This window comes from Oncorhynchus masou, chromosome 3 (genome assembly GCF_036934945.1).
Source record: "Oncorhynchus masou masou isolate Uvic2021 chromosome 3, UVic_Omas_1.1, whole genome shotgun sequence".
Lineage (NCBI taxonomy): Eukaryota > Metazoa > Chordata > Actinopteri > Salmoniformes > Salmonidae > Oncorhynchus > Oncorhynchus masou.
The window spans coordinates 36,132,149-36,148,392 of NC_088214.1; the positions used below are offsets into that span (position 1 = coordinate 36,132,149).

Here is a 16,244-nt window from a genome sequence, read left to right on the forward strand (position 1 = left end):
AAGCATGGCCGCTTCGCCACACAATGTCCATCAACTCCCAGCAGGGCAGACAAAAATGTAAACCCCACATAGCGAGCCATTGTTTTAGAAATAACACAAACTATTTTGCGTCCGGTATAATTATTTCAGGATAATTGGCTTGGGAATATAAGGTAATTACCGCTTCTGGCTAATTATTCGTTTTCATAATAAAGGTAATTTTTCACTCTTTGCAATTACATAGCCAATCAATGGTGTAAGGTAGACATCGGGTCCCCTCTCTCTCTTCTCCCCCCTCTGCGGTGGCCAGGTATTGACTGGGTCATATTCATTAGAGCATGCACAAAAAATACATTTGAAAACATTTTGCAACGGGAAACAATATGACAATTTCTCATTGGTCGAGCCCAGGTAGTCTCTCCCTGTTTCAATTAAAATTCTTCCATTTGGCACATTATGAACACAGACCTGTTGTCTAGCCTTTAGCAAACGGGATTAACAGCTTGAGGCAGCCCCCTCTTAGGCACGTACGCCGTTGGCCTGGTAACCATTTTGATGCAGTCGATGATGGGGCAGACACTGAGGCAGAGAGTGCAGCCGGTACAGCTGTCAGTGATTACTGGGAAATGGGTCTCAGGGTCAAACGTAATAGCCTGCAAAAGAAGAGGAAGCAGAGAGACAGAAAAAAAGCTATTACATTAGAGCAATTAGTGACTCTCCATCGGAGAGAGAACTTATCCTCTCGATCTACTGGGTGGACAGAGAGAAAAAAAGAGAGGAGGGAGAAAAAACGAGTCCGCAACGCGACCACAATGGTGCAGAAGCATCCGGCCATGAGAACAGGTTACTCAAATAGAGTTTTACAGCACTGTGTAAGTATATCTCGCTCCAGTTGAGAAGATAGTTACCTAAACAAGAAAAGAGAGCTACATTCAAGTTGAGGGGACAAACAAGACAACGTCTATTTCCCAAGCAGAGCACTATGTAAGCCATAGGATGCCCTTTTGAGAAACACCACATTCCCAGAAGGCTGTGTGCGTGTGCGTATTTCTTAGTACCTGGTATCCTGAGTCGTTGCAGGTCATGTAACACTTCCCACAGTTGATGCACATCTCCTCGTCGATCAGAGCTATCACCTGCTCCTGGTTGTCCAACTCCACATAGGCCCCGATGTGCTTCAGAGCCCTGGCGATCACATCCTACGGGGACACAACAACGACAACAATTACAGTTAGTTACTACTAGTCTGGCAATAACAACGAGCAACAACAAGCAAAGCTAGTTAATGTACTAGTCTGACTGTAGGACAGGAAACGACAACAACATGCTCTGGAATGCTTTATATTCTTTATATAACTAGATACAAGTGTTACCCATGTTGTTATTGGTTTGAAATGACCTTAGAAAGGTCACAACACCCCTTTCATTAGGAACAGATGTACTATCACAAACACTAAAGCGGGAGTCTCAAAACTGGCGACCTGCCAGTGGCCCTATATAAATATATATAAAGACATAGCAAAGTATTATTTGTAATCCAGACAGCCCCTCTCTCACCTTCACAGCAGGAACTGGTTTCTTGGGCATGAACACGCGGGCAGCGTTGGTGTCACCCACAAAGTTGTCGTTGACATCCTGCAGTTTCTTCTTGTACTCAGCCAGCACTTCTGTCTTCTCCAGGAGGTAGGGTCCAAAGCTAGGCAGGCTCTGAGATAGAGGGACAATAGTGGTTTGGTCAGAGGGTATCAGAAAAAGGATGGTTTCTTGAGTATCAATACTTAAAAGGTGAGAGCGTCCTTGTATTTCAAAGTATTTTATATACCAAAAAGTGTTTATACTGTGGTACAACTTCAAACAAATAGAGAGAGAGAACTCAACATGGGCTACAGCACACCAAATAGCCTTGTCATAGTAGAGTGTCAACACGTTTGTACCACTATCAAATAAACGATTGGTCTACTATTAATTGAAAATTCTAAAAAAAAAAAAAATAGTATTTTTCCCAATTGAAGAACTTTAAAAAGATGGAACGTGCCACCAGTAAGCTGAAATCAATTAAAATTGTGCCAAGACAGGGTTCTGGAGGATGTCTGTGTAATTTGAAAATAATAATTATAAAGCATTACAACAGCCTGTGTAGTGATTGTTGCTTCCAGCCATCCCAATTCAGATGAAGACAAATGGAAATCAAATATGATCTAAAACATGCAAGTCAGACAGAATGAATCAAGTCATCATCACACGGATTACTATGACCACTGTTTTGCACGTGAATTAATCGGGTAGAATTCTAACATTTACCATCAGAGAAAACTCAATACTCTGTCTGTTTGAACATTTCCTTTAAAGTGGAAATGTAGACTGAGATAACTCCCCTGCCCTCACGCACAGACACAGCCTACATCCGGAAATATATTCACCTAGTCTAGCGAACCCTCCTCTCTAAAGAGCCATTCCTATTCACAGTCACACTCCATGGCTACATGGCGGCTATGGGAGGAGGAGAACAAGAAACCAGGCTCCAGCCACTCCACTCAGACTCCACTGAGAGTTGAGGGAACGTGCCCTAGAAACACACCTCACCACACACCACTCTGGATGGGCTGGGATATGCTGGTTGGGGTTGAATTTTTTTTTTTATGGCAGGCTGTCCACATTGGCATTCAATGTGAGTGCATCGTTATCATCGCCACCACCATTACTACGAAAACCCCAGGAGGAAGTTGAATGGGAAGCCATATAATAGTAATTTGAGGCACTAGGTGGTGTGACAGGGAAATTGTGATTTCCTGGAAGGATGATTCATCGTAGAGAGATAGTTTCCTGTCAGTTGGACACTAGCGAAGACTGACTGGCACCAAAATGGCTGCCTCTTTGTCTAACCAAAATGGCACCTCAGTCCTAACAAAGGCTGTCTGTCGGAACTGGACTTTTTTTGTGCCGCCGTCTTCACTCAAGGAGACATCTCGATAGAACCTGACTCTCACTTTTCACACGGTCAGCTGTCACTCGCTAGTCTGCCACTAAAAAGACCTAACAAGCCACATTTCTTTATCAGTCAGCTACAGTAAAAAACTTCTCTCTTGCCTTTGTCTTTTTTTTTTGCGCCACTGACACTACAACAGCGTGAGAAAAGCATAAAAGCCGGAGCCATTCGGAGCTGGGGGCCGGGGCCATCAAAGGCGTCAGGGTGACAAACGCTGGAATCTGTGTGAGCAGTGTTTATTCTCCGGCTAATGGCTGGGTCTGGGGAACGAGGAGACGCAGTAGCAGCCTTGATGTATTTATGTCCCTGTAGCGCTAACACCAGTGGGCCTAGCTACTCTGACTGACTGAGGCTCCGAGTAAAAGCATAACACCAGCCATGCAGGCAGGCAGCAGCAGCCATACTTTGACAGCCCTAATGAATCAGCTGTTATAGCCTCAAACCAGAGCGGCTTGGCAATGGGAGACCAGAGGTTTTAATCATGACAAAGAACAGCTACTGAAATACACACATGTGCACACACGCACACACGCACACACCCACACCCACACCCACACACACACACACACACACACACACACACACACACACACACACACACACACACACACACACACACACTCTCACACTCACACTCACACTCACACACACTCAACTCAGAGACGGGTACAAAGCTAATTAGTTGGATATTTAGCTGGAATCGGAGCTACTGCAGAGGCAGAGCGAGTCACTGGGTTCTTCAAACGCAGAGATTGAAATTCATTTCGAGAAAAAGCTATGAATAGAAGTCTGAGACAGGACGATTGATCAATGTGAGTTTATGGGGAATTTATATATATATATATATATAAAAAGGAATTAAAATAAAAACTTCAGCAATATTTCTCTGTGGTTTGTTGGCCCCAATGTGTGAGCCAGGGAGGCCACTCCTTAGCTTCTCTGTGAAGTGTTGCTGCTGCTGGTGGTGGTGGTGTGTGTGGAGCTAACAGAGATGTGACAGAGTGCTTTCAGCAAATGAAATTGTGTGTAAACACCCAGGGAGCATCGTTCAGTGGAACACTTAGGGAGAGCCACGGCCATTTAGAGGAGGGGAAATATCCTCCAATGTAACAGGGAAGAGAGGAACCACAGTCGGAGGCGCTCTGTGAGTGTGTGTGTGTGTGTGTGTGTGTGTGTGTGTGTGTGTGTGTGTGTGTGTGTGTGTGTGTGTGTGTGTGTGTGTGTGTGTGTGTGTGTGTGTGTGTGTGTGTGTGTGTGTGTGTGTGTGTGTGTGTGTATGTGTGTGTGAGAGAGAGTGTGTGTTTACTCAAGTCCTGCGCTATTTCTCTATGGCCATTCAAAATGTCCAATGGATTACAAAACATTCATATAAATAACACATTTCCTATCATGCTGTTTCTGGGAAAATACCCAATCTTTCCTTCACCTGATAAGAATAGGTTATTGAGACCACAGAGCTTCTTTTAACGAATACAGCAGCCAAAAATGAATCTACACTTTTCTGTTTAGGAAACAACAGCTTTTTATTGGAATATCTAGCCTATGTGGCGTCTATATCTAGCTACTGAAGGTGTACAGGCACAGCCAAAGCCCCCATCCTCCTGGGAAGCACCATGTCTAATTACAAACACAGCTCTCCAAAACACAGGGCGGGTCAATTATCTCACTACCCCTCTAGATGGTAAATCAAACAGCAACTGTTAAAGAGGGAAATTACTTGTGTGCTTGGCAGGGAAATGTAGCCATTAAAAGGCAATGCTTTGTATGTTGTGAGGAACACATATATAATGCCTTTATAAGGACGTGTAAAATACCTTATGAGGCATTATTGTGAATTATAAAGCTTCTAAGAATTTTGCAGGTATTCTGACTTTATGGATAATGAACCTCTTTGAAAATGTCAGGGGTTAAACTGGGCAGAAATTTGCCTCGGAGGTGCTCACTGTTCCGCTAGGAAACAATTCAGACTTTCCGGACATCGTAATAGGCGAGCAGTTAGCAACAGGTGGGCGTTTGGTTTGTGTGGACATTGATCAAATCATCCTTGTCCGCACATTGGCTTTTAGCTCACGTCAATTGGTCGTTGTTTGGAGAACATACGTTTAAGGTCTATTATGCCTATTGTGAGCCGTTTCAGAGTGGCCTTTCGTAATTGACTGTGGGCTGATATGAAGGTCAGTTAAGTGCCTCTTGTAGGAAGCCAAGTCGTTCAAATGAAACCTTTCAATATACGGTTCAGTTCCACATTCCTGCTCACTCCTCGTCCTTTAACAGCTCAAATGTGAACGCTGTAAAGGCACACACACACACACACACACACACACACACACACACACACACACACACACACACACACACACACACACACACACACACACACACACACACACACACACACACACACACACACACGGATAGACAGATGAACGCACTCATCATTAGCCTCCTTATAGCCATGGAAACCACTGCACACTCACACACACACACATACACACCCTAGACCCCCCGTGGAACCAAAGCTGCAATTCCTACCCCAATCCCCCTTCAACCTCCCCTACATAAAGGCGGTTGGGGGACATGCATCATGGGAATGTAAAGCTCTTAAATATGTGTTTGGCTGTGTGAGCCCCTCGGCCCGGTGCCTGGCTAGCTGTGGGGATCTGGCAGCCTAGCAGAGGTAATGAAGCTGTGTCTATCCTCTATCTGCCCCGCCTCAGCAGCCTGCCTCTCTCGCTTGCTCTTTTTCCACTCTCTCTCTCTGCCGCGGAGCATGCTACTGTGCACTGACCATGGCTGAAGAGGAGAGGAGAGTACAGGGGGAGGGGATCAAGCTGGGAAGGAGGGGAGCTGAGAAGGACGGCGGGAGGGTTAGGAAATGGCAGAGATTTGGTTTGTGAGATGTTCTTCAATATTTGTGTATTTGTTCAAGTATTAGGGCTTGTGTTTGTGTGTGTGTGTGTGTGTGTGTGTGTGTGTGTGGGGTAGAAAATGGAGCCTTCACATAGGGTAGGTTGAAGGGGAATTGGGGGTGGAATTGCAGCTTAGGTTCCACGGGGAGTCTAGAGGCTGTGTGTGTGTGTGTGTGTGTGTGTGTGTGTGTGTGTGTGTGTGTGTGTGTGTGTAGTGGTTTTCATGACTATAAGGTGGGTAATGATGTTCTGCTCAATAGAATAGTAGCTCATCTGTGATTCAAGGATGATATGAGGTATGGGGGGATTCACAATGGTGTGCTACACGGCAGACTATCCATGTTAATACACGCATACAAACAAGGCAGAAAAATAGGGTAGGGGTAACAAGTAGAGAAATGTTGCTCTCTGCTTTAAAAGAGACTGCATTGAAGCTACAATAAAGAAAATAAATTCTATTATATTGATAAATCAATATCCGTAATAAGAAATGAGGGTGTTCATATGTATATAATTGAAGTGATAAACAAATTGAGTGCCTTTCTGGGAGTATTTCTTTCCCTCAGCCACAGTCTCTCTCTCTCTCTCTCTCTCTCTCTCTCTCTCTCTCTCTCTCTCTCTCTCTCTCTCTCTCTCTCAAAACACATTTCCTCTCGGCAGTCCCTCCCTCTCTCTTTCTTTCTCTCTCTCTCTCTCTCTCGGCAGGGTGCATGAGGGTAATGCAATACCTTTTCTTCTGTCGCTTGTCTTGCCACATCATAGCCTGTTCAAAATGACCCTCTGCTTGTCCCAAAGTGTGTTTTCATCTATGTGTGTTTGTGTGTGTGTGAATGTACTGTACTTTCGACTGTGCGTGTTAATACCTGTATGTGTGTGTGTGTTGTCTTCCCGTGTGTGTGCGTCGTTGAATCTATGTGTGCCTGTGTGTGTTAGAGCGTGAGTGTATTCATTGAAGGCTGGGAGCTGAGCGGGTCAGCTGTGTGTCGTTTTCTCTGTTGACAGGCGTTGTGTCAAGGTAAGCGAGGCCTGGCTATAGAGACACTGTGAGAACAGCCTTTTCTCACCTCTCTCAATTAGCAGACCGAGGAAATGCCAGCACTGCCGAGGGAACAGTAGCAGGATACAGAGAGAGAGAGAGAGAGATACAGAGAGAGACAGAGAGCGACAGAGAGAGATACAGAGAGAGAGATACAGAGAGAGATACAGAGAAACAGAGTGGGGGGGGAGAGAGAGAGATGCAGAGAGAGAGACAAGTAGAGAGAGAGACTGGATGATGTACAGTGTGTTTATCATGACGTTAATAGTATTGTATTAATATATGTAATGTCCTTGGTTTTCAATGTCCAGACTGCTATCTGTGCGTAATGGCTCAAATTGAACTAGGTTCTCGAACTAGGTTCTCTCCTATTCTCAATAACTGTGACTGATTTTCCCCAATAATACAATACAAAACATGTTATCTAAACCAATCTGTCCATTTTCTATCATATGAGTCTGTGGCTGTGAGTCTCTCTCTCTCCACTCGAGATCACACTGTACAGACTCACACATTGCCCCCTCACCACATCTCCAATCTTCCTCCATGTAAATATACTAGAGGAATGGCCGATTAATTAGGGCCGATTTCAAGTTTTCATAACAATCGGAATATTTTTGGGCGCCGATTTGACGATTTTTAATTAATTATTTTATTTTATTTGTATACCCTTATTTAACTAGGCAAGTCAGTTAAGAACACATTCTTATTTCAATGACGCCCTAGGAACGGTGGGTTAACTGCCTTGTTCAGGGGCAGAACGACAGATTTTCACCTTGTCTGCGCGGGGGATCCAATCTTGCAACCTTACAGTTAACTTGTCCAACGCAATAACGACCTGCCTCTCTCTCGTTGCACTCCACAAGGAGACTGCCTGTTACGCGAATGCAGTAAGCCAAGGTAAGTTGCTAGCTAGCATTAAACTTATCTTATGAAAAACAATCAATCATAATCACTAGGTAACTACACATGGTTGATGATATTACTAGATATTATCTAGCGTGTCCTGCGTTGCATATAATCTGACTGAGCATACAAGCATACAAGTATCTAAGTATCTGACTGAGGGGTGGTAGGCAGAAGCAGGCGCGTAAACATTAATTCAAACAGCACTTTTGTGCGTTTTGCCAGCAGCTCTTCGTTGTGCTTCAAGCATTGCGCTGTTTATGACTTCAAGCCTATCAACTCCTGTCACTCGCTCTGAGCATTCTAGTAGTTGTTCCCCTTACTTTGCATGGGTAACGCTGCTTCGATGGTGGCTGTTGTTGTTGTGTTGCTGGTTTGAGCCCAGGGAGGAGCGAGGAGAGGGACGGAAGCTATACTGTTACAATGGCAATACTAAAGTGCCTATAAGAACATCCAATAGTCAATGGTTAATGAAATACAAATGGTATAGAGGGAAATAGTCCAATAATTTCTCTAATAACTACAACCTAAACTTCTTACCTGGGAGTATTGAAGACTCATGTTAAAAGGAACCACCAGCTTTCACATGTTCTCATGTTCTGAGCAAGGAACTGAAACGTTAGCTTTCTTACATAGCACATTAATTTCTTCTCCAACACTTTGTTTTTGCATTATTTAAACCAAATTGAACATGTTTCATTATTTTCTGGAGGCTAAATTGATTTTATTGATGTATTATATTAAGTAAAAGTGCAATAATTGGTATCGGCTTTTTGGTCCTCCAATAATCAGTATCGGTATTGGCGTTGAGAAATCATAATCGGTCCACCTCTAATACACACGCACGCACACACGCACGCACACACACACACGCACGCACGCACGCACGCACGCACGCACACACACACACACACACACACACACACACACACACACACACACACACACACACACACACACACACACACACACACACACACACACACACACACACACACACACACACACACACACACACACACACACACAGAGAGAGAGACAAATGACAGACTAATTGTATACTTATCCCCTATTCTCCCTCTGCCTCTATCCTTCATTCATTCGTTCATTCTTTCCACTCTGTCCCTGGTGTGGCGTTGCCATTGAAGCTAGTTGAGGCCGGCCACACAAAGACACCCCGTTGACGTTAGAATAAAGAACTCTCCAGCGACAACATGTTTGAAAGCGCACGCAAGTCTCCCTCGTCTTCCGTGTCGGAAGAATAGCCCCGCATCAGATAAAGGCTTTTCCAATTTCAAATATTCCTTCCACTTTGAAGGGTGTTTATCGCAAATCCAATAATTTGCATATTATTTTCTAAGTGTGTTTTCTGTACTTGCTTCTTTTGTCACGTAAAAATGACTGAAAGTGTGGAGGGATAGAGGTGGAATCACACCTTTGTCTGGTTATTGTTTGCTTCTTTTCTCAAGGAGAACTGTAATTGCTTGCGTTATCCTTGCGTTGTTTTAAGTATTGTTTTGATGTCGCCGGCATTCGGTTTTACTATGAAGGGTAAATGCGCCATCAAACAACAGAATATGGAATATATGCAAGGAATATACTGTATAGAAATGAGTCAGAAATTGAGGTTGGATTTATATGTGTGTGTGTGTGTGTGTCTTCGCCTTCTGCGAGGCAGTATAGTGCAGCCCCTGTACAATATCTTAAGGTTGGCATGCGTGACCTTTCGTGTTTTCTTATGAATTTACACTTTGAGGAAATCCGGGTGGTGACATTTCAAAAACACCTAGCTCAGTCCAATCACAAACAACTAGCCACTTGCCACAACTACCCCCCCCCCCCCCCCTGCATCTCACAGTATACTGGTACACTGGTGCACACTAGAACTACACTTTGAGGAATTCTGTTGGGAATTTATCTGATCAATAGTTTTACAGCTGTTGTCTGCATACAATATCAAATGGATAAAATGTAGCTACGGTATATCAGTACTCTGAAGTGCATTTGGTTGACTGTACACTCACTTCTGCAGGTTCAGCTGAAAGAACCAATCTATCCTAAACCATGCTGCACCCTAATTGCATTAGAACCTTTTCGCCTTATCTTTTTTTTTGGGGGGGGGGGGTAGAAAATCGCTGACGTAGACACTGGCACGGCGCTGGAAATAATTAACATGGAGTTTAGTAGTGTCCCTTTAAGGTTGGATGAGGAAAGGGTTGGGGAGGGACTATCCTGTAAAGGCAACCCATGGTGATGATGGTTGGACTCACCTTACCCACCAGTTCCTCCACACGGGTTACAGGTTTGCCCTTCTGGTGGCGCAGGGTGGGGGGAGACTGTCCATCCCAGCCAGTCAGCTCCTCAATACTCTTCAAGTAGAGCAGAGCCTTCAGGCCCAGGCAGTAGTCCTCGATCAGGGTGAAGTCTTGGTTCTGCACCGCACTACAAATCTGGAGAAGATGCATGCAGTGGAATGCATTTGTGTATTCGCTAACACACCCAGACAGTTGTGTCGTTGTATTCATACACACGTGGAGGTACAATTGTGGGAAATATTACTTTTTCACAGGTTTTTTCCGACAAACTATTGCCAGTAGACACTGGTAGTGCTTTGACGCGTACACATTGCGGGGGAAAGAAATCTGCCAATACCGACCTAACATTTTAGTGCCCGCAACTGTATACCCACACACACGTACACTAAGCGATGTGTCGGTCACCAGGAGGCTATATTTCTAAGAAGTAGCAGAGAAGACACACAGCCGTATGCAGCCTAATGTGTCAAAACCACCGAGGCTTTCACCGAGGGTGTCATCTATTTATGCTACATTATTTGGTGGCATAATGAGTGTGTTCGCATTTATTTATTTATAAACAGATTTCTGAGGCTCGGACCCCCCCACTGAGATAATAGGTTTATTTGCTCTAGCAACTTGTTCAGTGTATTATATTAGGATTAGGATTTACATGAAGCTTGTTACTGGCAATCTGTTGCCATAGCAGCCGGGGGTATACACAATCAAAGCGTTGGGTCATTTCCTTATTAGGCAGTGACAAAGCTTTGTGTGAAAGAAGATAATGTTTTTGTGTTGGGAAAGGAGAGAGGAAGGGAAGGAGAGGGGAGGAGGAATGAGGGAGAGACAGAGAGATCGAGAGTGCCGAAAAAGCTCTTTGATGTGATGGCTTCATCTTTCGTAAAAACAAGGAAGTAAATTCCCTGGGAAGGCGATTGATGTCGATGACGATCACTAATAGACTAATAATCATATAGACTGTAATGCAAGCTTGGAGTTAAATCCTATTAAAAATTGATCAGTGTTGAATATCAGACAAAAGACACATCGACGCTAACATGAATGTAACATGAATGTTCCACACTGAGCTGTTCTCAAGACTTGCTTTAGCCCTCATTTCCCTCATGTCCCTGTGTGTGGTTGAATATCCAATAAGTGTGATTATACTGAAAAACAACATACTGACACACAGCTGGGTACCCAGATGTGTAATCCGATCTGTTTGTGCATTTTTATCATTAGTCCTCATTTGTCATCTGACAATAAATGTTAGCACAACCTAACTATATCACAAGTCAACTACAGTACAAGTTGACTAGGTACCTATGACAAACAGATTTAGCTACCAGGCTAGTGGTTAGTGCACTTAAAAAAAATAAACCATTTTGATCTTGTCTCATCGCTGCAACTCCTCAACGGGCTCTGGAAGCGAAGGTCGAGTCATGCCAATTGTGCGCTGGGCCAATTGTGCGCCGCCCTATGGGACTCCCGATCACAGCCAGTTGTGATAGTAAGTGCACTTTTTGTTGATGTCTCTGCTTACCTGTAGAACAGAAGCTCCAGCGTGGAGGAACTGCAGGCCTGTCTCGGCTGAGTCGATCCCACCAGTCGCTAGGATGGGGAACCCTGGCAGGGCCCTGCCGATTGCGGATACAGCGCGCAGGGCAATGGGCCGGATGGCATTACCTGTGGATATGGATCAGAATTCATGTGGAAGGATTAATGAAAAGACTTCCTCTGCAAAAACGCATTCTTAGACCTACCTTTCTTATAGAAGATGAGATTAAACCAAACGCATATGTTGTGTAAATAGCATAGTTTGTCTGTTTCTCAATCTCTCCAGAAATAGATACAGTGTAACATATGAAGAGTACATATGGACAATCATCCAATCTCTATTTCTCACCCACACATGCAGTCATGCAGGCACACACACATACACACACACACACACACACACACACACACACACACACACACACACACACACACACACACACACACACACACACACACACACACACACACACACACACACACACACAGACATACATACATAAACACACGCACACACTTGATGTATGCACAAACACACACACGAACGCACACACACACACACACACACACACACACACACACACACACACACACACACACACACACACACACACACACACACACACACACACACACACACACACACACACACACACACACACACACACACACACACACACACACACACACAGTGTGAACACACTCCCCATTGGGGTCCAATCCAGGCCACTCTATCATTAGTTGGCTGTCATGGGGTCCCTACAGGATGGGGTTGGCTGTGCTCTGTGATCAGGCAGACAGATGGAGACATTTATCACATTACATTTAACCTGGTTCCCTCACTAGGTTCTCGCTCATTGATCACAGTATAGCCTTGTACACATGTATTTGACCAGAGAGGCTCATACGTGCACACGCTGGCAACACACAGACACATCCATATATACTTGAACATAAGCGTTCACACATGTACACACACAGAATCGCGACACACGCGCAGAAATACACACACACACACACACACACACACACACACACACACACACACACACACACACACACACACACACACACACACACACACACACACACACACACTAGGTTGACAGATAGAGACAGCACCCTCTCTCTCCTCCCATGCTAAATGATCCTCATTAACTAATGCCAGCCTCTGAAATTGGAATGATGAATTGAATCAAAGCATACATTTTTGCATATTCTCCATGGATGGTTAATTGTATGCATATTCATGGCTCTTGCTCTCTCCGCCCTCTTTGTTCCTTGGCGCTTCTACTTTCCTTCTCCTCCTCCTCTTCTCTCCCTCTTCCGACTGAAGTCTCCTAAATTGATGCTCTTCTACTTTTGTCTCCCCTCACCCTCTCTGGCTAAAGTCTCCTAAATTGATGCTCTTCTACTTTTGTCTCCCCTCAACCTCTCTGGCTAAAGTCTCCTACAGAAAATGTATGATGGTTCAGGTGGAGTTATTAATTTGTGTTCTGTAGAGAAGTTGAAATAAGGATGCAGTGGTAGAGAGGTACACAATGATTGCTGAATTGAGATTTGTGTATTTTAGGCCTTCAAAGAAAACTATACAGTCTATGAAACTATACAACTATACATGAAATGCTGCATGTTGAGTGGCCGCAATATGGTTGAAATCCAAAGAGAAATGAAGGAACTGATGATGATAAGGTATACTGTAAATTATCCCTTTTCAAGCATTCCTTCTTAGGTAAAATATAAAATAGGCAATCATTTTTGGTTAAGGGCCACATCGTGATGTAAAAAATCAGGTGAGTTATTTAAAAACGTATAGGTCCATACAAATTTCTACATAGGCTACTTTCTATCTAGTTTTAGACATGAAAGAGTGGCCTGGAGTCTTTTTTTAAACCAAAATATGTCCTCCCGCGGACCAGATTGAATGGGCTCGCTGGCCGGATCTGGCCTGCGGGCCGTTTGTTGCCCATCCTTGCTCAAGAATATACTTCTTCTCTTCCTTTACAACCGAGCGGGGGCCACCTATGTTTTATGTCAGTTGGACTCCAGTCCTTTTTTTCAAATTTGAAAAATCTAATGAGTGTCACTTATGGAGGCCCTCCTGGCCAAAAGTAGAAATGTGTGACCCACCCCCTCCTGGCCCTTTAGGACAGTAATGTTCAATGACCCAGTCGAAAGGGAGGGGAGGGAGCTGGACTGCCCCCAGCTAGGGGACTCCTGAGAGTATGGAGCTACAGCCCCAGCCATATACACAAGTTACACCAGGAGAACTACACTATGACAGCTGGTACTTCTTGCATGAAATACTGCCTCAATAGTCTCAATCCTCATTTTGAAATGCAGGCTGATTTCTTGACCCTGCGACTGGCTCAGAAGGTGTGTTGGCAGCTGAGAAAGAGGGAGGGAACGAGCTGGGAGAAGAGAGAGAGAGAGAGAGAGAGAGAGAGAGAGAGAGAGAGGGAGAGAGAGAGAATCATACTACGCACGCACACACACACACTCTAGTATACACACAGGGGCTTTACACCGACAGACTTGAACACACGATAGTGGACTGTAGCTGTAAGGTAATAGCACTGCTTACAAGACAAAGTGTTTGTGTGTGTGGGTGCGTGTTACTTACCAGACACTCCTCCGTAGGTGGTGCGCTTGCCCTTGCCGATGCCAGGCCAGGGGGTGCTGTCAGCTTTTAGGCCCATCATTCCAGACACTGTGTTGGTGGCAGTGACTCCATCTGCCCCTCCTATAACAACAAGACCACAGTCACTATTGAGCTTGATATTGCTGAAATTCCAGTCATTCAAAAATGGTTGTCTGCTGCACCTTCCCCTCCACCCCCCATTCTAGAAATACTTCAACCTCCCTTCACATCCTTTCCCAACATGAGGAAAAAAAGGAACAAATAAGAAAAAAGAGGATGGGGGGCAGGGATTTGAAGCTAGGTCTCGTTTCATTTCGGACCGACAACGTCAACAGCCAATCACATTGGATTTCACATAGTCTCACAGTAGGAGTGCTGATCCAGGATTAGGATTCTCCTGTCCACATAATCATATTCATGTCAAAGGCAAAACTGATCCTATATAAGCACTCCTACTCTGAGACTCTGGACTGTCGTTACCTTCGTGTGCAGCCTTCGCAATGTCCACGATGTTGGTGACGTTGGGCGTGAGCTTGGCGAAGAAGGGGATCTTGGCGGTCTGTCTCACCCACCGACAGATGTTCATCACCATCACAGGATCCTATAACAACAGATTCAGGATCAGTTTGAGGAAATAAATACAATATTTCACTTCTAGTATAGTATAATGAAGTTGTCCTCTGAAGAGGGGTGTTGCTGGCTCAACATTTTAAAAAGGATGATCTCACCCATTTTTCACGAGTGCTAACTTGTGAAGTTTCGAAAATGTTGACGTTTGTGAGGAATTAGGCCACTAAACCAACCTCCATCTGTTGTAGCATTGAAATGTTTGACAGGTTTTTGCAAATATACCCTTTTTGTCATAATGTAAGCACGTACGCGCACAAACACGCACACACAGCTCTGTCTGAGTTCCTCCTTTAAGCTCTGAGTGGAAAGAATACAGGTTCCTTCAAAGACCCTGCAGCTCCACTGTTGCATTTTCATAGCAGCTCAGTTGCTCTTTCTCCCTCTGTCTTCCTCCTCCTCTCTCTCCCTCGCTCTCTACCCTTCTCTCTACCTCTCTCTCTACTTACTACCTTCTTGCCCTTTGTGCTGTTTCTGTGCCCAATAATGTTTGTACCATGTTTTGTACTGCTACCATCTTGTGCTTCTGCCATGTTGGGTTGCTACCATGTTGTTGTCATGTTGTGTTGCTACCATGCTGCGTTGTCATGTGTTGCTGCCATGCTCTGTTGTTGTCTTAGGTCTCTCTACTTAGTGTTGTGTTGTCTGTCTTGATGTATGTTTCGTCCTATATTTTTATTTAATTTATTTTTATTTTTAATCCCAGCCCCCGTCCCTGTAGGAGGCCATTTGCCTTTTGGTAGGCCGTCATTGTAAATAAGAATTTGTTCTCAACTGACCTGCCAAGTTAAATAGAGGTTAAATAAAAAATCAAATGTTTATCAAACTCCTCTCTCTCTCTACTTTTCTCTCTATCTCTCTCTCTCCCTCTGTCTCTCTGTCTACCTCTCTCCCTCTCTCTCTACCACTCTCCCTTCCTTATTTCTTCCTCCTCTCTCTCTCTTTCTTTGCACCCTTTCTCAGGACACAGTTCTACTTGTTGGCACATACTGTTCACCCATTGGCAGTGGTATTTTGTTCTCCTGTGTTAACTGAAGTGAGATTGATGATGGCTGAGCCATATCCCCAAGGTACTGTGGTAAAGGCTGCCTGTCTGTCCACACCAAAGTTATTGACAACCTTGTTAAAGATGAGCAATCATGACTGTATAACATAAATAATTAAAATACTGAGTTGTTTTGTATGCAAAAAAAGGGGGAAATTATATTACTTCATACTAATACAATTGCTCAAAGAAAGACAAGTAATATATTTTTTTCTCAAAAGGTAAGGATCAAAAACAATTGACACCCCTAAAGATTCTTATAAA

The 16,244-nt window shown here is 44.2% G+C and overlaps 1 protein-coding gene across 2 annotated transcripts in view; it reads right to left on the reverse strand.

Moving 5' to 3' along the window:
- Positions 1–416: 416 nt before the first annotated feature.
- dpydb (dihydropyrimidine dehydrogenase b) overlaps positions 417–16,244 on the reverse strand; it is a 137,634-nt gene continuing 121,806 nt past the window's right edge. Inside the window, exons 17-23 of one of the 2 annotated variants that reach the window (XM_064939191.1) lie at positions 14,789–14,909; positions 14,291–14,410; positions 11,654–11,796; positions 10,087–10,266; positions 1,537–1,686; positions 1,038–1,178; positions 417–632 (exon numbers count right to left, since the gene is read on the reverse strand). In XM_064939191.1, the coding sequence (XP_064795263.1) occupies positions 462–632; positions 1,038–1,178; positions 1,537–1,686; positions 10,087–10,266; positions 11,654–11,796; positions 14,291–14,410; positions 14,789–14,909 (1,026 nt within the window). In that variant the 3' untranslated portion in view covers positions 417–461. Of the gene's footprint in view, positions 633–1,037; positions 1,179–1,536; positions 1,687–10,086; positions 10,267–11,653; positions 11,797–12,727; positions 14,079–14,290; positions 14,411–14,788; positions 14,910–16,244 lie in introns of those variants that run through there. The other variant, XM_064939198.1, reaches the window with a different exon arrangement.